This window comes from Jaculus jaculus, chromosome 18 (genome assembly GCF_020740685.1).
Source record: "Jaculus jaculus isolate mJacJac1 chromosome 18, mJacJac1.mat.Y.cur, whole genome shotgun sequence".
NCBI classification, from domain to species: Eukaryota; Metazoa; Chordata; class Mammalia; order Rodentia; family Dipodidae; genus Jaculus; species Jaculus jaculus.
Window position 1 is genome coordinate 62,757,509 of NC_059119.1, and position 24,854 is coordinate 62,782,362.

At 46.7% G+C, this 24,854-nt stretch overlaps 3 protein-coding genes across 8 annotated transcripts in view; 1 reads left to right on the forward strand and 2 right to left on the reverse strand.

Annotated features, from left to right (window-relative positions):
• Positions 1 to 2,911, forward strand: part of Adam17 (ADAM metallopeptidase domain 17) — a 62,159-nt gene extending 59,248 nt beyond the window's left edge. For 3 of the 5 annotated variants that reach the window (XM_012949146.2, XM_045137847.1, XM_045137846.1), the window contains 3 exons: positions 788 to 876; positions 1,665 to 1,715; positions 2,190 to 2,909. In XM_012949146.2, coding sequence (XP_012804600.1) covers positions 788 to 876; positions 1,665 to 1,715; positions 2,190 to 2,540 — 491 coding nt within the window. In that variant the 3' untranslated portion in view covers positions 2,541 to 2,909. Of the gene's footprint in view, positions 1 to 787; positions 877 to 1,664; positions 1,716 to 2,189 lie in introns of all 5 variants that reach the window. The other 2 variants (XM_045137845.1, XM_012949145.2) reach the window with 2 other exon arrangements.
• On the reverse strand, positions 288 to 14,661 carry Iah1 (isoamyl acetate hydrolyzing esterase 1 (putative)). Of its 2 annotated transcripts, XM_045137848.1 has the most exons (8): positions 14,560 to 14,661; positions 12,295 to 12,347; positions 10,867 to 11,015; positions 8,287 to 8,448; positions 6,706 to 6,827; positions 4,264 to 4,471; positions 3,997 to 4,068; positions 2,655 to 2,789 (listed from the first exon to the last, which is right to left on the reverse strand). In XM_045137848.1, exons 1-7 carry the CDS (start codon positions 14,638 to 14,640, stop codon positions 4,013 to 4,015), a joined length of 831 nt encoding a protein of 276 aa, XP_044993783.1. In that variant the 5' UTR covers positions 14,641 to 14,661; the 3' UTR covers positions 2,655 to 2,789; positions 3,997 to 4,012. The 2 variants fall into 2 exon arrangements, with proteins under 2 accessions (XP_012804574.2, XP_044993783.1); XM_012949120.2 differs by lacking the exon at positions 3,997 to 4,068 and having other exon boundaries at positions 288 to 2,789.
• A 1,239-nt stretch (positions 14,662 to 15,900) lies between these two features.
• Cpsf3 (cleavage and polyadenylation specific factor 3) overlaps positions 15,901 to 24,854 on the reverse strand; it is a 31,830-nt gene continuing 22,876 nt past the window's right edge. The window contains exons 13-18 of the mRNA XM_004660063.2: positions 23,845 to 23,943; positions 22,143 to 22,237; positions 20,179 to 20,266; positions 18,120 to 18,189; positions 17,471 to 17,567; positions 15,901 to 16,077 (exon numbers count right to left, since the gene is read on the reverse strand). Of these exons, the coding sequence (XP_004660120.1) occupies positions 15,976 to 16,077; positions 17,471 to 17,567; positions 18,120 to 18,189; positions 20,179 to 20,266; positions 22,143 to 22,237; positions 23,845 to 23,943 (551 nt within the window). The 3' untranslated portion in view covers positions 15,901 to 15,975. The remainder of the gene's footprint in view (positions 16,078 to 17,470; positions 17,568 to 18,119; positions 18,190 to 20,178; positions 20,267 to 22,142; positions 22,238 to 23,844; positions 23,944 to 24,854) is intronic.

The window sequence follows — 24,854 nt, forward strand, 5'->3', positions numbered from 1 at the left end:
TATGGAGTCTCAGGGTGGCCTCGAACTCATGGCAATCCTCCTACCTCTGCTTCCCCAGTGCTGGGATTAAAGGTGTGCGCCACCATGCCCGGCCTTTATTATTATTTTTATTCACAACTTCCATGATTATAAACAATATCTCTTGATAATACCCTCTCTCCCCCCACTTTCCCCTTGAAACTCCATTCTCCATATCCCCTCCCCCTCTCAATCAGTCTCTCTTATTTTTATATCATCTTTTCCTCCTATTAGGGTGGTCTTACAGAGGTACTGTCAGGCCCTGTGAGGTCATGGATATCCAGGCCATTTTGTGTCTGGAGGAGCACGTTGTAAGGAGTCCCGCCCTTTGGCTCTTACATTCTTTCCGCCACCTCTCCTGCAATGGACCCTGAGCCTTGGAAGGTCTAAGTCTTAATTGTCTTTGACATATGAGTTATTTACAAGTGGAACTCAGATTTTGCAGAAAGCAGGAGCCCATAATTTGGGGTTTAGTTGTAAAAGCGCTAATCTCCAGATAATAAAAATGCTGTTGTCTTAAGCAATCGCTGTAGTACTGTGCTGTGCCTCATCTGTTGACAGTGCAGGAAACAAACTCCAGCCTCCTCAGCCCTAACTGCACAGTGCATTTCAGGGCATTTCAGTGCAGGAAACAAACTTACCAGCCTCCTCAACCCTAACTGCACAGTGCATTTCAGTGCAAGGTCAGCAGCATCCAGCCATATTCAAGAATGTTTCATAATTTGTAAAGTAGTCAGTCGATATATTAACTGTTTGTAATTGTTCACAGGAAAGTTTTTGGCAGACAATATTGTAGGATCCGTCCTTGTTTTCTCTCTGATATTTTGGATTCCTTTCAGCATTCTTGTCCACTGTGTGGTAAGTTAAAACTTCTAAGTAAACATTTTACAAAAATTTTGAACAATTCCAACCATGTATTATTTTTTTCCAAACCATGTATTCTTTTGAAAATATAAAATTAGATAGCAACATTTGACCTGATGTTTCAAATATTTTTTAGTATTACTCCTAAGAGTTTATCTTACAGAATGTTTAGCTGATGAGTTTTAAAAATGAACTAGCCAGGCATATGGCACTCAGTCCAGCCCAGGACTACAGAGTGAATTCCAAGAGGTCAGCCTTAGCTAGAGTTGAGCTTTTCAAGTTTCCAAGTCCATTCACTCACATCTTTAGGGAATGGGATTGTGTGATAGACAGATGAGGCCCCCCACAAGCATCTAGACTCTTGGTCCCTGTAGCTCTCTATCCGTGTCCTCCTGTGAGCAGCAAAGGTGCATTCCTGTTTTCTTGGTTCCTGGCCCTTCCAACTGGCTTGTCTGGCCCAGGGGCGTGCTCACTGAACAGCCTCTGCTTCTGCAGCGCCGAACTCCTCTACTACCAAAGCAAGCTTGGGAGGTCGTAGTGCAGGAAGCCATGTCGGAGGACAAGTCTCTGGACTGCACATCTGCCCTTCACTGTTGCTTTTACTGCAAAGTTGAACATAATAAGTGCAGGGTCTAGTTTACTCAGTGTAGGAGTATTTTCCTAATCTATCCCTATCCCACTTTCTAAGTGCAGGGTCTAGTTTACTCAGTGTAGGAGTATTTTCCTAATCAAGAAATTTAGGGGGTAGAAGTGACCTGCTTGCTTCCTTTTTTTCTTTCTAGGATAAGAAATTGGATAAGCAGTACGAATCCCTGTCTCTCTTTCACCACAGTGTAAGTACACCTCATGGAAGAAGAGCAGTGTCCCTGCTTAGCCACGACTGTCAGTTGAGACCCACCAAGAGCTCTTCTGCTCGTGCTAGTGAAAGCAGTGTTGTAGCAGGAGGGCGGAGGTTAGCCGGGACTGCTACCAACAGCAGTGATGGAGGCTTACTGGTCTGAACTGGAGGGACGGAGACTTAGTGGGCATGAACCCTGGACTCCCCAGCACAGGCATGAGCAGTGACGTGGCACTGATCTGCGGTTTGCAGGTGTTTCTTTGATGGGCTTGAGTTTCTGGGGCCAGTAGACCAGTCAGGACATGTGAACATGCTTGAGCCGCTCTTTAGACTAAGCAAGCCTTCTGTCATTTTGCTTAGCAAGAACAATCAGTGCCCAGAGCACAGGGTCACATGGTAGGGAAGGGTGGACCTTAATGACCATTGATTCACTTTTATTCCCCATCCATTGAACCGCACACCTTTCCAGAACGTTGAAATGCTAAGCAGCATGGATTCAGCATCAGTTCGTATTATCAAGCCCTTTCCTGCACCCCAGACTCCCGGGCGCCTACAGCCCCTACAAGCAGCCCCCATCATGCCCCCAGTGTCGGCTGCTCCAAAACCAGACCACCAGAGAATGGACACCATCCAGGAAGATCCCAGCACAGACTCCCATGTGGATGAGGATGGCTTTGAGAAGGACCCTTTCCCCAGCAGCAGTGCGGCTGCCAAGTCCTTTGAGGACCTCACACATCACCCGGTCACCAGAAGTGAGAAGGCCGCCTCTTTTAAGCTGCAGCGCCAGAGCCGTGTGGACAGCAAGGAGACAGAGTGCTAGCGGAGGGCCCTGGCCCCCAGCCCTGCGCAGGGTTTTCATACAGTTGACTTAAAATCATGGCCTGTATTTTGTGAAGATGGGGAGGAATGGGAAGTGACGGATCAGATGCTGGTCATGTGTTGAGCTTCCTTTGCATAAGCCATCCTAGGTGGGGAGGCCCTTTTCCGTTGGAAGAGGTAAGGTTAATCTGGCTTATTTTTGCGCTTTCAGGTTTTGGGTTCTTCTTTTTAGTATAAAGTGTCATTCGACCTGTGGTGAAAAAGCAGAAAATAAGGCTGGATTAATTCTGAATATTTGCATTTTTGTAAACTAACCTTTTTTTTTTTTTTCTAATTGATAACAGCACTGACTAGGAAGGTGATGTTTTTTTTTTTTTTGGTTTTTTTTTTTTGTTTTTGTACACTGTAGTGATTCCCTAACTACAATGAGGTGTTTAGCAGTTATTTGTGAAGACAACTGGAACACAGATTTATTTATTCTTTTTGCTTTCAAGTAGAGGAGATAAACCTAGTTTATCACCATTATCTCCACAGTGTAAACCTGTTTCTAGGTTTTTGCAATAGGGAAGGAGTTTAGGCATAATTTGAATTAAGATGGCCCTCCGTAATTCTAAGGCTCTTGCTAGGATTAAAACATTCTAGTTTATATCAAGGTTTACATTAACAGCCACTTGAATTTATAGAAGCCTTTTGACTGTTGGGCCTAGTTCACTGAACAGTTTTCCTGTTTTATAAAAATATCTGTCTCTAATACTATTTACCATGTCCATAAAAATTCAATATCCACAAAATCTAAAGTACTTTGCAATATGATCCAAAAGATTGTTCTTTCTTTCTTGTGAGCACGTGCAGAAAAGAGGGCAAGGAAGTTACTTCTTGCTCTCAACAGGTGGTTTGGAGTGGGCTAAGGGATGCTAAGCTGGCCAGAAGACGGGTATCACCGCTTCCTGAGGACCAGCCCAGTAAGAACTGGTGCTTCAGAACCCATTTCTATTGACCCATTAAGTAGATAGCCAGATTTCCCGCTTCAGTGTGTCAGGATTCTCCATGGCTTGCGTGTACTCTGTGAAGGACAAAAATCATTAGCCTGAATTCTGATTTCTATAAAACTATAGAGTTAAAAGCTTTTTTCTCCTAAAAATTGACATGTGCTCACCAGCCAACACAGTTTAGAAGACTTACACGCTCTGGGGCAGTTAGCTGTGCCTGTGCCTTTTCCTGTAAGGACACTTGTTGTGCAGACCTTGCCACACTAATACTTGAACTTGTACCTTATGGCATTTGCTGTCTTTAGTCATGATAGTCTTATATTTACCTGCTCTTTCAGAATTTGATATAAGGTGAGTGGGGTGTGTGGGAGTATGTATGAGAGTGAAACAGTTCTTGACAGGATGTAAGAAAACCTTTTTTATATATAAAACTGTCTTTTTTTAAAAAAAAATCAGATTTGTCTTTACCTTTTCTTTTTGCCATTTACAGGATTAACAAACTGCTCAGGGTATGTTCTGTAGCTGTGGCATTGATGATACCTACATCAGTAAATAAATACTGAATATCAAAACAGAAGGTATCAAGTACAGTGTTTCTTTGAAAAATCTTAAGATTTTATTAATATGGTAGCAAATGGATACTGGTTCTTGATCCAGCGTCATAGACAAAAAGTTTTAGCTTGAGGAAAATAATAGTCCTTAATCACTCTCTTGGGATCTGTGTAAATTAATCACCATTCTTAGGTTTCTCCTGGGGCTTTCTATGGTCTCCGTCGCCCAGCAGACTCAGTTCTGGCTTGGCTTCTGCCACGTCTCTCCAGTACGGAAGCAGCAGAGGCAGAGAGGAGAGCTTCTTGTCTATGAGAGGCCAGAGGTGTGTGAACACGAACTCATTTCCCTTCGAGGATAAGTGCAGCCCGTCGGATAAGTAGGCTGAGAAGTCCTGGTGGAGAGAGAAGCGTGTTCAAGATGTGAGCCTCCTCACCAGTGAAGCACGCGCAACACCTGGTCTCATGCACGGGATGTGGACCGGGGCCGCCCTGGACCACAGGACCCCAATGCACTCCTTGTGCCTGAACGCTCGACCCTTGCTAGCGCTGTGGTGCTGTACTAGCGCAGACCTGGGCTTCACGAAATCCTGTCACTTGTGCTCCTGGACTGGGTTTTGAGTCACGTGACATGTTTGCCGAGTGACTGCTGTGTGGTAGCAGGCAACCACCTCCACCCACAGTGGCAGCTTCCTGGCCTTATCTCTCGGGCTGGCTCCTCCTGGTGTTGGGGGTCTCTCCCAATCCTGAGCCCCTCGTCCCAGAGGGTTCCCTCCTGCAGACTTTCCTCTCAGTCTTCTCCCCTTCCTAGTTGGGCTTGGGCATTTTCCTGCTTGCTTGCCTTCCTTCTTAACTCTCCCTACGATAAACCACATAACCCTTCTCTTAAGTCTGTGTTCTCAACTCTTTTGTAACATGCTAAGAACCCAAAACTCGAGAGCTGCTGGTGTTGGGTTTTAATCCCAGAGCTCTCCTGCACCCAGCAATGTTAAGGAAAATGAAAACTGGTATCTGGAAGGGTTGTGACTCTTGGGAAAGAACATGGACATCTAGACTACAACAGGGATGGTTGCATGGAGTCCATTCCCCCAAACCCAGGAGCGTTTACTCTCGAGAGCCCCTTCTCCCTCGGGGAGAATCTTCATCTAGGGGAGCTACCTTGCCCAGTCCCTGGGAGAACTGGGTGGCTGCTTAGCTGGTGCTTTCTACAGACCATGGATTCCCTACACCTTGCTGTTTCCAACTGAGATAGATAGTTCTAGATTAAACCTTAGGAAGTCTACATTCTTAGTATGATTAAAAAAAAAAATTACTAGGTTAGTAGTTGAAGACATGTTTCTCAAGCCACCTTGAGTGGATTTTTTAAAACCATTTTTATATTTATTACTGATTTGCAAGCAGAGAGAGAGGAAATGGGTGCATAAGCCTGTCACGGCAAACAACTCTGGATGCATGCACAATTTTGTACATCTGGTTTTACATGGATGCTGGAGAACTGAACCTGGCCATCAGGATTTGCAAGCAAGTGCTCTAACCATTTAGCAATCTTTCCAGCCCTTCAGATTCTTAACAAAGAAATTGGATATTCTAACACCAAAGCTACCATGGCCCTTCCAGCAAGGGGACCAAGTTCCAGGTCTAGTCAAAGATTCAGAGGCAGACTGGAGGCCTGAGGCTCCAAAAATGGCAAGCTTTTCTGGGAGGGAAAAAAAAAATCCAAGCCGGGTGTGGTAGCGCACGCCTTTAATCCCAGCACTTGGGAGGCAGAGGTAGGAAGATCGCAGTGAGTTCGAGGCCACCCTGAGACTACATAGTAAATTCCAGGTCAGCCTGGTTAGAGTGAGACCCTACCTCGAAAAACAAAAAACAGCCACAAATGCAAAAAACTCTGTCAATACTGGAAACAAAAGTGATCTTTTTTTTTTTTTATTTGAGGAACTCCAGGTCCTCCTGCTACCTCATCTTCCCTCCTGAGTGCTGGCATTACAGACATCTTAAATGTTGGTGGCTTTGGAACAAGAGGTCGTGAACAAAAGGCCTAAGCTTGAGAAACAAGTCTTTCATAAGTGTATCTCATTTGAAAGATTTTTATTTGCTAAGACAGGAGAGAGAATGGGTGCACCAGGGCCTCTAAGCCCTTGTTACTGAACTCTAGATACATGCATGAGTTCTGGAGAATCAAACCTAGATCCTTAGGCTTTACAGGCAAGGGCCTTAATGGCTAAGCCATCTTCCTAGCCCTGCCTTGACTCTGAGTTAGCGTCGCTCTAGATCAACTCCTAGCTAAGAACCTGGCTGTATCAGTTCCCGGAGCCTCTCCCAACCCCCACTTTTGCCTGGCCTTTGCCCTCTCCCAAGTGGAAGGCATGGTTGCCCTTTTTTCCTTGCTATTTTTAAACAGGGTGTTACGGAGTCTGTACTGCTCTGGGACTTGCTATGGAGCTGTGCTAGCCTTGAACATGGTGTCCTCCTGCCTCCACTTCTGAGTTTGGGAGTAGAGGCATAGACCACCATGCCCCACTTGGCACAAGCTGTGTGAACTCCGCAGTGTCAGTCCGGGAAGGCTGATACACCCAGTTTACTTCCTTGTGGTCCCACCAACCCTGATAGGGCTGAGAAAGCACTGTACCTGATTATCCTTCTGCATCAGGGTCCAGAGGTCAAGGACATCAGTCCCACAGTCCTGAGCCACTTGTACACATGCATTAGCATATTTGCCAACTACTGAGTTCAAGCGATTTAGTCTGCAGCCTGATGGAGAAAGGAAACCAGGTGGTAATTGATAAACCCAAATGCTAGACCTCCTCAGAGTTGTGGAGATGGACAGTATCCACATGTCTCAACACCTTCCTTGTTTGAGGGCTATAGCAATGGGTCACGAAGACTACTCTTGTGCTGCTACACAGCACAGGAAAAATGCACAGGAGGAGGGAGATGGTGGTGGAACCCAGAACTTTCTGAGGAGGAAGGGTCCCATGGTGTTGACACTGCCAAGCTAGAGAGCAGGCCACAGGAGAGTTGGACTGGGGGCAAGGCCCTGCAAGAGAAAGCTGGAGACCCTGAGCTTTGTATTTTGTTTTGTTTTTGAAGCAGGGTCTCACTGTAGCCCAGGCTGACCTGGCACACACACTGCAGTTTCAGGCTGGCTTCAAACAGCGATCCTCCCACCTCAGCCTCCTGGGTGCTGGGATTAAAGTTGTGTGCCACCACGCCCAGCTGACCCTGAGCTTTTATGTAGTGAAAAGCTGCCACATTTGACAGAGACCAAATAATTGGCTGAAATGTGACACAAAAGAACTTCCCTAACCATCCACATGATAGCAATACTTCTCTAAATGTGCCCCGCCTAGTGCAGTCAGCCAGCCAAGCAAATCTTCCTATTCTGGAGAGAGAAGCACAGGGGAAGCAGAGCTAGGGCCCAGGAGCTTGCCCCCTGGGCAGTAAAGGAAACCAGCAAACTCTGCCTAGTTCTGACAACTGCACTGAAAAGTCATTACCTTGTCCTAGAAAAGCCTGTTTCAAGGCCCCGTGACAAAGCGCACAGTCGGCACCACAGGCAGGTGTGTACTGGCAAGTAACTTGCGCTCCGTTATGCAGAAGACAAACTGGGAGCCTTCACACAACACCTTTCTCCAGCCGCTGAGAACAGGCGCAAGGAGTGTGGGCAGCGGAGAAGGGCCTCCTCTCCTGCAGAGCTCTCGGTGGCAGATGCCTGGCCCCAGTGCGGGGAGCCTGCCTCAGATGGACCAGCCCTCAGCCTGAGCATGGGTGGGGCACCCCCGCAGGAGCCAGCTGCCCTGCGCAGATCACAGCGGCTCTGTGCAGTCGCTTCCTTGCCAACAGATGCCAGGGCAGTGATTCCCTCCTGACTGACAGCGAGAACCCTTCCTTTATGGCAGAAAGTTGAGTGAGGGCTGGAGAAATGGCTTTGTGACTAAAACCCTTGCCTGCAAAGCCAAAGGACCCAGGTTCAATTCTCCAGGACCCATCTATGCCAGATGTGGGTGGCACATGCGTCTGGAGTTTGTTTGAGGCCCTGGCGCACCCATTCTCTCTCTCAAAATAATTTCTTTCAAAAGAAGATGAGTGAGATGGTGACAGTTGTATTCTTTTCTTTGGTTTTCTCTTCACTTGGCAGCACAGGCTCTGTGGACCCTGCTCTAAGCATTCATGGGCAGGCTTGCTGCCACTGCAGGCGGCCTGTACTTACCCTGCACAATGCACTCTTTTTCCCAGGCTGTTTCGCAGAGGGGGGGTGGCGTGATGAGAATGACTTGGTCCCCAGGGACATCCGCGGACTGCAGGTACTGCACCATACTCTTCAGGTTTGCAGCATACTCATCCAGAGGGATGTGCTGCTTGGGATTCTCATCTGTTCAAGGACAGGAACACTTCAACCCAAGTCCATTTTTTAAAAACAGATATTTGGGCTGGAGAGATGGCTTAGCGGTTAAGCGCTTGCCTGTGAAGCCTAAGGACCCTGGTTCGAGGCTCGGTTCCCCAGGTCCCACGTTAGCCAGATGCACAAGGGGGCACACGCATCCAAGGTTCGTTTGCAGAGGCTGGAAGCCCTGACGCGCCCATTCCCTCTCTCTCCCTGTCTTTCTCTCTGTGTCTGTCGCTCTCAAATAAATAAATAAATAAAAATTAAAAAAAAAAACAAACAGATATTTGAGAGAGAGAGAATGGGCACACCAGGGCCCCTAGCCTCCGCAAATGAACTCCAGACACATGTGCCACCTTGTGCATCTGGCTTACATGGGCCCTGGGGAATCTAACCTAGGTCCTTAGGTCTCATAGGCAAGCACTTAACCGCTAGGCCACCTCTCCAGCTATCTATTATTTATTTGCAAGGGGAAGAGAATGGATGTGCCGGGGTCTCTATCACTGCAAACAAACTCCAGATGCATGTGCCACCTTGTGCATCTGGCTTATGTAGGTACCGGGGAATTGAGGACAGGCTGTCAGGCTTTGCAAGCAAGGGCTTTAACCTCTGAGCCACCTTTCCAATCCCTATCCATTTTTTTTTTTTTTTTTTTTAAATATTTATTTATTTATTTATTTATTTATTTGAGAGCGACAGACACAGAGAGAAAGACAGATAGAGGGAGAGAGAGAGAATGGGCGCGCCAGGGCTTCCAGCCTCTGCAAACGAACTCCAGACGCATGCGCCCCCTTATGCATCTGGCTAACGTGGGACCTGGGGAACCGAGCCTCGAACCGGGGTCGTTAGGCTTCACAGGCAAGCGCTTAACCGCTAAGCCATCTCTCCAGCCCCCTATCCATTTTTTTTAATTAAAAAAATATATTGAGAGAGAAAGAGGCAGAGACAGAGTGAAAGAGAGAGAATGGGTGCACCAGGGCCTCCAGCCACTGCAAACGTACTCCAGCCGTATTGCCACTTGTGCATCTGACTTATGTGGGTCCTGGGGAGTCGAACTGAGGGCCTTTGGCTTTGCAGGCAAATGCCTTAACCACTAAGCCATCTCTCCAGCCCCTCCATCCAATTTTTTTTTAGTTGACTTGTCAGGCTGGGAAGATGGTTCAGCAGTTGAAGGCACTTGTTGCAAAGCCCGCTGCCCTGGGTTCAATTCCACAGTGCCCATGTAGAGCTGGAATCACAAAATGACACAGGAATTTGGAACTCATCTGCAGCACCAAGAGGCCTTGCCCTGGCACGCTATTCTTTGTTTCTTATCTCAAATTAAAAAAAAAGAAATATATATATATATATATATATATATATTTGAGAGACAGAAAAGACAGAATGGGCATGGCAGGACTTCCAGCCACTGCAAAGGACTCCACACGAGTACCCCACTTTGTGCATCTGGATTATGTGGGTCTTGGGGAATGGAACCTAGATCCTTTGGCTTTGTAGGCAGTGGCCTTAACTGCTAAGCCATCTTTTCAGCCCAATAAAAAAATACCTTTGAAAATTATTTATTTAGAGCTGGGCGTGGTGGCGCACACCTTTTATCCCAGCACTTGGAAGGCAGAGGTAGGAGGATCCCTGTTGAGTTTGAGGCAACCCTGATACTACACAGTGAATTCCAGGTCATCCTGGGCTAAAGTGAGAGACCTTACCTCGAAAAAAACAATTGTGCTGGTTGGCCCAAGACCCCATTCATAATCTGTAACCCCAATTTGTGTGCCCAACCCCCTCCTGACTTCTCATGGGCATGAGCTCTTCATAATCTTTGCTCTTATCCTAATAAATTTTAAGCTTCTAAAAATTTTTTTTGGCATCTGTGTGTGCACATGCACACCAGGGTCTCTTGCCGCAAATTAACAGTAGGGAAACAGATGCACCACTTTATTAATTTCAAAGACAGAGAATGGGCGCGCCAGGGCCTCTAGCCACTACAAACTCTAGATGCATGTACCACCTTGTCCATCTGGCTTTACATGGGTGGGGAATCAAACCTGTGTCCTTTGGCTTTGCTGGCAAGTACCTTAACTGCTCCAGCCCTAAAATTGTTATTAACATTTATTTACAAGGAGAGAATCAATGAATGGGTGTGCCGGGACCTCTAGCCACTGCAAATGAACTTCTAACCACCAAGCCATTTCTCCAGCCCTTAAGACTAGGAAAATGGCTTAGTGGTTAAGGCATTTGCCTGCAAAGCCTAAGGACCCGGGTTCAATTCCCCAGGACCCACGTAAAGCCAGATGCACAATGTGAAAACAGATGGGGGAAAAATATGTACATGTAAATTACATGTGTATTTGCTTAATAGCAGAAAGATTAAACATTAGCTAGAAAAATGCAAAAAAAAAATGCACTTACCTTTTAGTGCAGAGTCGTTTGCACCAAAGAAAATGGTAACTGCTACTGGGTTTTCCAAACAGCATCCTTTCCTAATTAATCTTGGAAGGATGATTTTGGCCCATCTGGTATTGTAACCTGAAAATCCACGGTTCAGGACATCACATTTTCTGAAATGAAAATTTTTAAACAGATGAACAGAGTCCAGTCCCAAAGCGAAGCATGAGCAAGGCTGTGCTGACCCGGCCCCGGTCTCTGAGGCATCTGAGGGCCTCCTGAGACGCTGTTCTCCCTGCCACACTTGGGACATCACCCTTGTCTTCAAGATGCTATCTACACAGGGCATACAGGGGCTGGAGCTTCTAAAATGGAGTTTACAGCAGATGGATATTAATCTGAGCAAACAGAGAACCTTAGAAAGTCACTAGAAAACTGAAACTCAGTGGTTTGGGAGTATTTTTTAGGTTTTTTTTTTTTTTTTTTTTTGCTGTTGTTTTTGAAACGGGATCTTGTTATGTAGCCCAGGTTGACCTTCAACTTGGGACCACCAGCCTCACTCTCCTGAGTTCAGGAACTAAAAGATTATCAGTTCTGTATATGTTGGTGATGTCGCCTGTTGGTACCAACTGAACCTGTCTTTAGGTCTTTAATGACCCGGTATTGAGGAATGACCTGAGAATGGGGTGAGTCAACAAAACTGGAGGGACTCCTCTAGGTAATTTTTTTTTCTACAGAAGCCCAGAGGCAGCCGTTTGTAGAATTATTATTAGAACAGCTCTGTGTGTAGAGTTTATGTAGATAATGGCTTATATAAAACAAAACAGATGGCAACTTTCCTATCTCAGAAGCAGAAGGCATCTTTGGCTAACTTGAGGCTGTAGATGAATAATAGGCCTCCCTAACAGCTGGAGAGCAGACCCCACAAACACTGTTTCCAGAGTTCCAGGACAATACACAGGTGTCCTTCTCAAAACAGTGTGAGCAGAATCAGTGTTCTGCAAGCACAGACTGTAACAGGCTAAAAGCCACCGGTATGTGCCACCAAACCCAGCCAAGGATCCACACCTACCCAGCCAAGGATCCACACCGTGTGTTTGACTTCACATGGTGCCGTTTTCTTTTTGTTTTGTTGCTTTTCAAGGTGGGGGTCTCACTGTAGCTCAGGCTGACCTGGAATTCACTCTGTAGTCTCAGGGTGGCCTTGAACTCACGGTGATCCTTCCACCTCTGCCCCCCAGTGCTGCTATTAAAGGCGGGCGCCTCCATGCCCGGCTCTGGCAAACTTGTTTTTACTGAATGCAGGACCTTCCCTCTCTCTGCTCCTTCTTGTAAACATACACTGACTAGGATAGGAAAGACTAGTAACAGAATTCACTGTTTGCATCATCACTCCTCCTGAGACAGTTCCCACCAGAAGCAGCCAAGTATGAATCTTGCAACTGTTCTCACCTGACCAGCTTGTCAGCCAGTGCTGCTCCCCATCCACCCTGCTGAAAAGAAAACTAAAGAAAGAAAGGAAAAGCCCATTACTACTTGTCAGAGCAGCTGGGACCATTAGCAGGTCACAACTGGTCAGCACCCTTTAGTCTCTGCACTCTGACCCTTCTCACTTGGGAAGGTCAATCTGGGGGTTTCTGCGGCACCACCTGGGAACATTCTAGAAATGTTCATTGGTTGAACTTGAGCTAGTCATCTATGTTCCAAGGAGATCTAACATCAGGGACATTTGTTATCTAGAAAAGGAACTTAAAACACACACACACCCCCACCCACGGGCCCGGACACCACACACGCACGCACGCCTGGAGAGATGGCTTAGCGGTTAGGCGCTTGCCTGTGAAGCCTAAGGACTCCGGTTTGAATTTCGATTCCCCAGGACCCACCTAAGCCAGATGCACAAGGGGGCGCACGCATCTTTCTCTTTCGGTAGCTCTCAAATAAATAAATAAATAAATAACAAAAAAATTAAAACACACACACATGGGCCGGAGGACGGCTTAGCGGTTCAACTCCCCAGGACTCACTTAAGTCAGACGCACAAGGGGGCGCGCACACCTGGAGTTCATTTACAGTGGCTGCAGGCCCTGGTGCGCCCATTCTCTCTCACACACTTTACCTATTTCCTAAATAAATAAAATACATTAAAACATTCACACACGTACGCGCAGTAGTACCTATACTGAGTTGGGAAACAAGCCTAGGCTCCACCGCTTATCCACGCTGGGAGTACGAAAAGCCGATGGTTCATTCCTCAAGACAAGGCCAAGCTATACAGATCTAGCTGCTCTGGAACTTTCGGTGCAGGTCTCAAGCTGGCTGGCCCTGAAGCCACGCAATCCTGCCTCTCTGCAAGCCAGAGCGCGCCAGCCATGCGGTGCCTCAACGGAGGCACCGGGGAATGGAACCCACACTAGCAGGCTTTCAAGGAAGTGCCTTCAACACCGAGTCATCTCTCCGCCCGGTTTAACATTTCTTTTGTGTGGCTCTTTTTTGTTGTTGTGGTTTTGTTTTCCTTTTCTCTTCAAGGTAGTGTCTTGGGCTAGCAAGACTGTCCTGGAATTCACTATGTAGTCTCAGGCTGGCCTCGAACTCACGGCGATCCTCCTACCTCTGCCTCCCTAGTGCTGGGATTAAAGGCTTGCGCCAGCGCCCTGGGCTCTGTTAACGTTTCTTAATAGAAATTCTCAAATACTTCTGCTCAACACAGGATACACACACCCACAAAATATATGGTTCTGGAAACCATGCCAGAATAGTGGATGGAAAAACTACAGAAAGTAATTACTTTCCTGAAGCAAGGTATCTGGAAATTGTTTTTCCTCAGAAATGAAATGAGCTGTGGCGTGGTGGCGCACGCCTTTAATCCCGGCACTCAGGAGGCAGAGGTAGGAGGATCACTGTTGAGTTCGAGGCCACCATGAGCTAGAGTGAAAGACTGCTTCAAAAACAAAACAAAAAAAGTGACGGGATTTGATATGAAAGATGAAAAGACTGCCCTTTTCCATTGCACTCTCAAAAGCACTTTTTTCCCTCTCCAAGTGGCTGGTGCTTGGAAGTCAAAGCGCACCGGGCTGGACCGACAGGTGACCTGCGCGTATCCCGCTGGGCGGTGCCCAGGACACCATGGCACCAGGTCAAGGGAATTGTGGAAATGAAACAAAGCTGGGCTGGTGCACGAAGTCACTGATAAGAGGTAACTGCTGAGGAGCTGAACTTACCTCCACCAGCAGCTGAGAACGAAGGACAGATTAAAATAGGCTAAAACAGCCGGGCGTGGTGGCGCACGCCTTTAATCCCAGCACTGGGGGCGCAGGGCTCGGAGGACCGTCGTGAGTTCGAGGCCGCCCTGAGGCTCCATGGAGAATTCCAGGTCAGCCTGGGCTAGAGTGAGACGCTACCTCGGAAAACCAGTAACAATAAGAGAGTAATCCAGAGCTCGGGGGTTAGGGAGACGGATACGCTTTGGAAGACCGTTTCCATCGCACGGGCCGCGCACGCCGACCGTCCCGTCCCGCTCGTCAGCCTCGCACCGGAGCTCGGACAGAGGCGTCCACGTCCGCGTGCGCGCGGGCCGGCTGGCGCGGCAGTGACCGTCCCCCGAGCGGAGCCGCTACCGGCCGGAACCCTGGCTTCCTCCTCCTCCTCCCCCCGCCCCCCAGGCCCCGGGGCGCAGCGGGCGCGGAGCCGGAAGCCTGCAGCCTGCGCCGGGGGTACCTGCGTGATGGAGTCTCCGAAGAGCACCACGCGCGGCCACAGCACGGGGCCCGCGCACGCCAGGACCTCACTCTGCGCCATCGCGCCCGCCAGCGGGGAAGCGGCGGACGCACTGCGCGGGGGCGTGACCAGAACGCGGGGGCGTGGCCATGGTGTGGGAGGCGGGGCTAGGGCCTCGGGGTGTGGCCAGGACGTCGGGCGTGGGAGGCGGGGCTAGGATGTCGGGGCGGGGCCAGCCCTGACTCCGAGCAGGTGCGCCTCTTCCCGCAGGCTCTGTGCCTGCACTGTCGGTCCAAAGACTTCCCTGTTATGCCTTCACAAGCAGCAACATCGTCTCCCCGGCAGGTCTGGGAGGATAACTTTAATAGTAAACTCTACTTGCATTCATAGTCAAAATGTGGGTTTCTGGAAATGTGAGCCTCTAAGTACAATAAGAAATTCTGATTCAATAGGATCACCGTACTGCGTATGTGCTGCTGCAGTCAGGTTCGTTTTGCTGGTAGAAATCACCTGACCAACAGCAGCTTTAGGGAAAAAAGGGGTTTATTTTGGTTTACAGACTGGAGGGGAAACTCCCTGATAGGGAAAATGATGGTATGAGCAGAGAGGGTGGACATCAGCCCCTGGCCAACATAACGTGGACAAAAGCAAAAGGAGTGTGTGTCAAACGCTGGCAAGGGGAAAACTGGCTATAATACCCATACTCCTGCCTCCAACAATACACTGCCTTCAAGAGGTGTTAAGTCCCAAATCTCCCAAGGGAACCCAGCATTCAGAACACCTGAGTTTATGGGGGACACCTGAATCAAACCATCACATGTGCCTAGATGGAGAATCAGTATTTTTTTGTTTGTTTGTTTTTGAGGTAGGGTCTCACTCTAGCCCAGGCTGACCTGGAATTCACTATGTGCAGTTGTAGGCTAGGCTTGAACTCACAGTGATCCTCCTACCTCTTAGTGCTGGAATTAAAGGTGTACACCACCACACTAGACAATTCTATGCTTTTACATAAACTTTACTCTTGTACTTCTGTGTACAAGCGCACATGCTACGGCGTGTGCGACAGACAGAGGAAAACTTTGGGGTGTCTGGGCTCCATTTTTTTTCCCCCTGCACATGAACTGCCGCCTGTAACGAATCCATGAGAGCTTTGGATTCTGACTTCTACCACTGGTCACAGGCATGATGGGGGCACAGATGCACACATCACTCTGCATTCAGCTTTACATGGGTGATGGGGAATTGAACCTGGGTTGCCAAGCTTTGCAAATTAGCAACCTGGCCCTAATCCAGCCACTGGAATAAAGGCTGCCTAAAGTCAAAAGTAAACAGACTACCCCAGAGAAACTAAAGCATTTTATTTAAAGTAACGGGAGTCAAGTATCAAAAGTTTTAACATGCACAGAGGGAAGTGTGTCAGTAAACTGGTGTGAGTGCCTCGTACAGTCTTTGCGCAGCCAGTTCCACCATTTCTCGGAGGGATCCCTCATCTTCACTTCCTTCTTCACACTCTACAAGCTGAAAGTGAAAGCACAGCATGCCTTTCAGTGGGACAATCAAGGAATACCGAAGAACCACCGTCGCCCTGGAGGCTGAGTACCACGAAGCAGAGGTGCTTATCCCCACTGGCATGTGCCAGGGCGCTGAGTGCTCCTGGAAGGCAGCAGGCTTATGCGCTTATTTCAGATGGCAGGGGCAATGAACAGTCGAAAGAGCTGTGCTCTCAACCCAGGCCCATACTTTGACCCAGGTCGTGCTACTCCACGACTCAGCAAGCAATCTCATGGCTGCTGCTGTTCTTTTCTTTTCTTTTTTCTTCTGAGGCAATGTTTCACTGTAGCTCTATGCTGACCTAGAATTCACTCCCAGGCTATCCTCCTAGTCTATCCCAGCCTCCAGAGTGCTGGGATTAAAGACATGAGCCACCAGGCCCACCTTATTTTTATGTTGTTTTTAATTTAATTTATTATTTATTTATTTATTTATTTTTTCAGAGGTAGAGTTTCACTCTAGTTCAGGCTGACCTGGAATTCACTATGTAGCCTTCAGGGTGACCTCAGGCGATCCTCCTACCTCTGCCTCCTGAGTGCTCGGATAAAAGGCCGTGCGCCACCACGCTTGTTACTGTTTTTAGACAAGGTCTCACTACATAACCAGAGTTGCTTCAAACTTGATACTTTTACCCAGGCTAGTCTCAAACTCAGTCTTCTAAGCAACTGGGATTTCAGACACTCAACTGCAAAACACTACAGGCTATTTAAACACTTTCAAAATCACACCATGAAGAGTCCTCCCAAAAATTCAGGAAATAAGACAAAACACATCTTTAATTGTACGGCCTAGTGATCACTACTGTTAAACATTTCAGTGAATAAGCAAAAGTCAAATTTGTTTTAGACAGGGTCTTTCTCACCCAGGCTCATCTGGAACTTACTCTGGAGCCCAGGCTGACCTCAAACTCACAGTGATTCTCCTACATGGTGGGCGCATGGGTGTACTGTTTGGGTTTGTTTTTAATTTTCATTTACTTCTGAGTACTCAGGTTTATGTGGGTTTATGTGAGAGCAGGTGACACTTCAGACAGTATAATGCAGCTGTGAAAAAGAGTTCTGGAGAAAGCTAGGAAGAAATGCCAAACTGCAAAACAACTGTTAGGTATATGATCGTGGATTTCTTTCTATTTTATTTATTTATTTTATTTATTTTTTTGTTTGTTTTTTGAGGTAGGGTCTCGCTCTAGCCCAGGCTGACCTGGAACTCACTTTGTAGTCCCAGGCTGGCCTCGAACTCACAGTGATCTTCCCACCTCCCAAGTGCTGGGATTAAAGACATGTGCCACCATGCCCAGCTCCATGGGTTTTGTCTTCATTTTATTTCCCAAATGTTTTGAAATGCAGGAATAGCTACATACCCTTGTCTCCAAGTTAATATTAGCCGTTTTCCCATCCACTGTGACACTGAGCATAGATTCATCTTTTACACTTACACAGTCTTCTCCAAATATGTCCCTTCAAGTAAACAAAAATATATTATTCATGTACTTTACATATTTGGGGGCAAAATTATATTGAACGTAGGTCCCAATTCCAAAGTAGAATACTTTACTTCTGAGATATACTTACTTTCCTCGACATAGATTGTTTCACATAACAGGTAAAATACAGAGCTACTGTTTGTGAGGAATGCTCTATTTCACAGCACTGTTTCTTTTTCTCCCAATTTTAGTATTAGGGTTCAAGACAAAGGCCTTGCGCATGCTAGACAAATGCTTTGTACCGGAGCTGTTCTCCCAGCCTCTTACTCCCTTTTGAGACAGAGTCCCACTAAGTCACCTAGAATGGCTTTCAACTCTATGCCATCCAGTCTGGGTTTGAACTTGGGGTCCCCAAGCCTCGGCCCCCTCAGCAGCTGAGAGCACAAGCGTGGGCCTGTGGGGACCTGCCTGTGCGTTCTACGCACAGAAAGCAAGGCGGCCGTACGCACGCACCGCGGACCACGGAGAAGTGCGGTGAGCTCAGAGCTCCTCCCACCCGCCCACGTGCTTGGCTCTTGAGACTTACTGAAGCATGACCTCCAACCTCTTGCTGTAAACGTGCATTTCCAATTTTTTAGAAAATTTTTGCACTGCACCTGAAAAAAAAAAGAACCCCCCACCAACAGTTCAATTTCTAAATTCCCGTAATTTCCACATACATCATCAGGGCGTGGCTACTTATCTACGATGTCCTTACAGAGAACAGCACACGTTTGCATCACCCCCTGCTGAGGCAGGGTCGTGCGCGTCAGGTTATTTCATGATTTTGCGGTTTAGGTGCCCCTCCCCCCAGGTAGAGTGTATCTGGCTTTATGAGTACAGGGAATTGGACCAAGGCAAGCAGGATTTGCAGGCAAGCGCCGTTAACCACAGCCATCGCCCCAGCCTCTTATACTCTCTCTCTACTCAGTTTCTCAAACTTTACATTTATGAGCACAGGTGAGTGAAGTCATAGCTCCAGGAGTCTCTGCAGCACCTCTGAGCTTATTCTGGTTCAATGACCGTAAATCTAACATCCTCAGGCTGGAGAGATGGCTTAGCGGTTAAGCACTTGCCTGTAAAGCCTAAGGACCCCAGTTCGAGGCTCAGTTCCTCAGGACCCACGTAAACCAGAAGCACAAAGGGGTGCATGCATCTGGAGTTCGTTTGCAGTGGCTGGAAGCCCTGGCACGCCCATTCTCTCTCTCTGCCTTTTTCTCTGTCTGTCGTTCTCAAATAAATAAAAATAAACAAAAAATTTTTTTAATTTAACATCCTTCTGCATATCATATGGTTATTTTAATAAAAAGTTAGTATTGTCTACCTAAAAACTGTTTGTTTTTAATTTTCTTGAGACATGGCCACGCAATGTAGCGGCACTGACTGGCCTTGTGCTTACTGGGCAGACCAGGCTGTTCCAGACTCATGGCCATCCTCCTGCTTCCGCCGTTCATGTGCCGACATGACATGCAGGTGTGTACCCCACATCCACTGTGATCTTTTTTCCAAAAATATATTTTATTTATTTATTTGTTTATTAGAGACAGAGAGAGAGAGAGAGAGACAATGAGTGAGAATTGGTGCACCAGAGCCTCTAGCCACTTCAAACAAACTCTAGATGCATGCGCCACAATGTGCATCTGGCTTATGTAGGGCCTGCAGAATTGAACCTGGGTCCTTAGGCTTCACAGGCATGCAACTTAACTGCTAAGCCATCTCTCTGGCCCCACTGTCTTTTTTTGAGATAGGGTATCGTGTAGCCCAGTAGAGCTTTGAACTTGCTGTGTACTGAGGATGTCCTTGAACTCTTGCTCTTCCAGCCTCGACCACACAAGTGCTACAGACCACCACAGCATGTTTTTTCCCTCAGTGCTGAGGATCAAACTCAAGATCTCACATATGCCAAGTAAACACCACAGAACTATATCTGAGCCTACAAGAAACTCACACCCAAGTCTTCAGAAGCATCATTTACAGTAGCCAAAAGTAAAAACAAGCTGTGTCCATCAACACACGAACTGACAAAGCAAAGCATGCTATATTTATACTACTGCCGGAAATGACCGGGCAACTAAAAAGGTCAAGTACTGATTTACAGCATACCATGCACAAACGTAATCATAATATGCTGAGAGAGGAGACCAGTCCCAACTCTCTGTGACTGAATTTGTATGGCATGTCCAGAATGGGCAGGCCAGATATCGAAAGGAGCTTAATGGACACCTTGAGTAGGAAAGGAGAGGAAAGGGCAGGAGCTGGGGAATAACACTGGGGACCACAGCCAAAGAACACCAGGTTTCTTTCAAAGTGATGAAAATGTGGTCAATACAATAAAAGCCAACCAACTGTACACTTTGTTGTTTTTTTGATTTTTCGAGGTAGGGTCTTGCTCTAGCCCAGGTTGACCTAGAAATCACTATGTAGTGTCAGGCTGGCCTTGAACTCATGGCGATCCTCCTACCTTGGCCTCATGAGTGCTGGGATTAAAAGCGTGCACCACCACACCTGATTATGAAATTTTAAGTTCTAGTTTAGGGTTCTGCTGTTCTTCATCCATAGAAACCAGACAGAAATGAAGGAATTGATAAAATGAAGCAGTTCTGTACCTTTCCTGATTTTTGGGTTGGACTGAACTTCTAGTATCACGGTTGTCACTGTGTCTGCATACATGTCGTTAGAAGGGTTTGCCAGCCACTGCAAAGCAAAGGGCGTTAGGAAGGCGGAACCATGGCCAAACGTGAGCTCCCAGAGCTACCGGTGAGGCGCTGTTTCCAACATCTCCACTGACACTGACTGCCTCCTCTAATTCCTGACGCCACATTCAATCAGCAGAAGGAAACGCACCACAGGCTTTCTTTGTGGCAAAAGGTTTCATACGTGTGTCATTTAATTTTCGTAACAAATATTATAACATGTGAAAGGAAATTGCTGGTGCCAGATCCAAACTCAAATTTCAAATTACTTTATGTTTGTAGCACAGGCAGTATGGTACGAAGGTAAACTGCTTAAGTAAATAATGTGAAAATGAATACAAGTACACAGAACGTGTACGTGTGTGCGTGCATGCGTGTGCGGGTGGGACCCAGAGCCTTGCACATGCGAGGTAAATGCTCTGTCACTGAGCTACAGCCCGAGCCCCTGAAGGGTCATGTTAAATATTTACTTTTGCTTCTCCCATGAAGCCTAAGGTCTCCTGGCACTCTCTCATGTGTCCAGTGGTCCAGCGAAGCTTTCCAGGTCCAGTTAGACTGAGGACGGGCACATTATCTCAGCAACAAGGACCCTCCCTATTTTTTGTCATCTCTCCAAAAAGCACAAGCAACAGAGTCACTTAAAAACTTCCTCTAAGATGTTCTTTAACCTGTTAATTTTGGAAACAAAACTATACTCTGTAACAGTATTTGGTAATGAAAGCTTAACTAGTATCTTTAAAAACTTTCCCCTGGAGCTGGGAAGATTGATTGCTCAGTGGTTACAAGTGCTTGCTTGCAAGGTCAGCCAGCCTGGATTTACTTCCCCAGCCACCTTTGTAAGCCGAATACGAAAAGAAGTGGTGCACGTGTGCGCACACACACCCAAATAATTAAAATATTAAAAAATTAATAAAAACTTGACTGTGCCATTAAATTCCATATATCATTGTATAAAACTTTACAATATAGGTAGCTTTTCCTTTTTAAAAAATTTTATTTGTGAGCAGAGAAAGGTAGAAGAAAGACAGAGAATGGGCACACTAGGACCTCTAACCATTGCAAATAAACTCCAGATACATGCACCCCCTTGTGCTTCTGGCTCACGTGGGTCCTTGGGAATTGAACCTGGGTCCTTGGGCTTTGCAGGCAAGCGCCTTAACCACTAAGCCATCTCTCCAGCCTTCTTTTTGGTTTTCTGAGGTAGGGTCTCACTCTATACAGCCCAGGCTGACCTGAAATTCACTATGTAGTCTCACGCTGGTCTTAAACATACCGATACTCCTATCTCTGCCTCCCAAGTGCTGGAATTAAAGGTGTGTGCTGCCATACCCAGCAGACCTTTTTCTAAAAAAATACAGGTGGTCAGATATGGTGATAGCACACAGAAGCAGAGGCATATATAGCGAGTCCCTGTTTTACGAAAAATATGAATCAAGTCGGCTATGTACCTAGGAAATACATGTAACATTCCACCAGGAGGAAAAGAGAGACACAAGGTGCCTCTGGTCACTTGGTCCCAGACTCACTTTGAAAGTCCCGTAACTGGCAGAAGCTAACACACCAACACCAAGAGTCAAACTCCTTCGTCTGCTGTCACCGAACTTAGTATTAGCAAGCTGTGCTGGGTGTGGGTCACCTTATTGTTTATATGAAACTTCAAAATACTACTGTTGGGACGGAACTCAGAACCTTGCGCATGCTGGGCAAGCATTCTATTAAGTGAGCTATAGCCACAACGCCTCATAATTAATTTTTTTTTCCCTTGAGACTTTTAAGATCTTTTGTTATAACTGTCATCCTGGAATAAATAACTAATTTTCTCTACAATTATACACCAATTTTTTTTCTCCTTATTTAGATAAATGATCTTATCTTACTTCTAATACCACCATGCCCGGTTCCTGTATTACAGTAATATTTTTGAACACTTTGAGAGCAGGTTTTTCTTGAATTTCTATTTCTTCGACATCACCTGAAAAAAAAAAAATTTATATAATTTTCTTGTGGATTTTCAGAGGTATTAATATTCATTTATTTGTAGAGCTAGCTTAAAGAAAGCTGCTATCAAATGGAAACATTAGTAACTCATTTAAAAGGCTAAGTTTTATGTTATGCTATGCTCTCAACACATTTCATCTTGGATACTGAAGATTGTATTTAGAATATTTTTATTTGTGAGAGGGGGGAGGGAGAAAGAGGTAAAGGATGAATCTGAATGAGTACTTTGTGCTTCTGGCTTCACATGGGTACCGGGGAACTGAACCAGGATGAACAGGCTTTGCGAATGAGCACTTTGCGGCTGAGCCATTTCCTCAGCCCCAGATATTGGAGATTTTATCAGCAGCACACTTGGGTGATTTTCAAATCTGTACAAGAGAGCTGGTCTTCCATTAGCATCTTAGCATTTAATATGCAACTAGGCAACCACGGCCAGTTAGTCGCCACCTTCTAATTCAGCCACCGCACGGATTCCATTACTGAAGAGGGGCTTTTCTGAGCGTCCTAGCAGCTCCTCGAGGACCACTCAAGCGCATTTCATTGACTTTCTGTTATTATCCACCGACTCAAGCGCATTTCATTGACTTTCTGTTATTATCCAAATTCTAACACGAGGGCCTAAGGGTTACTAAGATAGCGTATTAGTAAAACAATTCACTTATTTGCAAGCAGAAAGAATGAGAATGACCATGACAGGGCCTCTTGCTGCTGCAAATGAACTCCAGATCCATGTGCCACTTTGTGCCTCTGGCTTTACGTGGGTACAAAGGCTGTCAGGTTTGCAAGCGAACACCTTTAATTGCTGAGCCATTTCCCCAGCACAGAAAAGACTTTTACAAACAAAAGTGTTCTTGCTTTATTAGAAAGAGCCCTCACCTTTTATTCATTGCCCTAATTATGCTAATAAAAAAAACCCAACCAACCAACCAACCAACAAATATAACAACTTTCAACTGAAACAGTAAGAACACATTAAACAGGCTTATTCTCTCACTGACCTTTGGCCAGTGACCAGAAACTCTTATAAAATCAAAATAAAGCCTGCTAAACTGACAGAACTAGAAAAATTCTTTTCATCGAAGGAAGTACAAAGCAGATAAAACTGTAGGTATAGTCAATTAAAATATATTTTGAACACAAGGAATAAAAGACTTGATAGCTTTAACTATGTGAAATAATGGGATCTAAAAAAATTATGAATATATTTTCAAAAACTTCACTTAAAGGTGATGTCTGCAAACAGCACATAGGGCTTTTTATTTGAGAGAGAGAGAGAGAGAGAGAGAGAGAGAGAGAGAGAGAGAGAGAGGGAGAGGGAGGGAGGGAGGGAGGGAGGGACGGACAGAATGGGTGTGCCCGGACCTCCCAGCCACTGCAAACGAACTCCAGGCCATGCATGTGCCACCTTGTGCATCTGGCTTACGTGGGTACTGAGGAATTGAACCTGGGTCCTTAGGCTTTGCAGGCAAGTGCCTTAACTGCTGAGCACCCTCTCCAGGCTACATATGGCTTTTTAATTCCATCATCCTTTCCTACATACGAAACCATCCTAGCAAACATTAGACACACATGCACACGCACCTGTCAATTTCTGCAGCTGGTAGAAGAGCAAGTTGAAGGGCCCCGTATACGGAATGGCCTGCGTCTGCTTCACGGTGCTCATGGCTAGGTCAGTGTAATCTGCACAGAAAACCAGGACAGACCTGAAGAAAGGATACCAGCATGGTATGAAATGATACCACAGTGGTGCCCACCTGAGATCGCAGCCCTCAGGAGCACTGGGAGGTCACGGCCAGCCTGGGCCTTATCTAAAATCAAAGACACTACCAAATCTTGTAAAATGTGATTTGCAAAAACACCGCAAGGGATTATGAAGCAGTGGAAACAAAGTAAGAGAGAACACCACCGCACCTAATCGGGGTTCCAGCCTCAGGCAAGCACCCCACTCCCAGAGCCCACCGGTCCCTGGATGTCTGCAGGCCAGACCAGCTGCCCGCCCTTCCTGCCAGGCTTCTCTCACAACTGCCTTATTCACTTCTTCCCGTGCTGAGGACAGGACTAAGGGCCTTGTGCTTGCTAGGAAGCGTTCATCCACTGAGCTAAATCCCAACCCCCAAAATATTTATTTTTATTTATTTATTAGACAGAGACAGAGAGAGAATGGTGCACCAGGGCCTCTAGACACTGCATGCGCCACCATGTGTGCCTGGCTTTTGTGGGCTCAGCCCTCGTAGACACTGCACGTGCCACCACGTGTGCCTGGCTTTTGTGGGCTCAGCCCTCGTAGACACTGCATGTGCCACCACGTGTGCCTGGCTTTTGTGGGCTCAGCCCTCGTAGACAAGCACCGTCACCACTGGGCCATCTCTCCAGCGCTCACCACTTTCACCACCTGAAGCAAGTGCTATCTGGCTTGCAAAGCCTTTCCCAACTCTCCGGGCTGTCTCCCTCTCACACAGGTACCATATGCTTTCTGTGCCCGGAGCACTGGCTAACACCTCTCCCCCATGAGACCAGCTTGCCAATAGCCAGAGCTGTGCCTGTAACCATTCCATGTGTGGGCATTAGCCCAGAGCCTGGCAGAAAGGTTA

Coding starts and splice junctions, on each gene's coding strand:
- Iah1 (XM_012949120.2), bottom strand. CDS start 14,640: ATGGCGCAGAGTGAGGTCCTGGCGTGCGCGGGCCCCGTGCTGTGGCCG. Junction 8,449..10,866: donor AAACGACTCTGCACTAAAAG/GTAAGTGCATTT, acceptor GTCCTTGAACAG/ATGAGAATCCCAAGCAGCAC. Junction 4,472..6,705: donor TGATGCAGAAGGATAATCAG/GTACAGTGCTTT, acceptor TCTCTCCACCAG/GACTTCTCAGCCTACTTATC.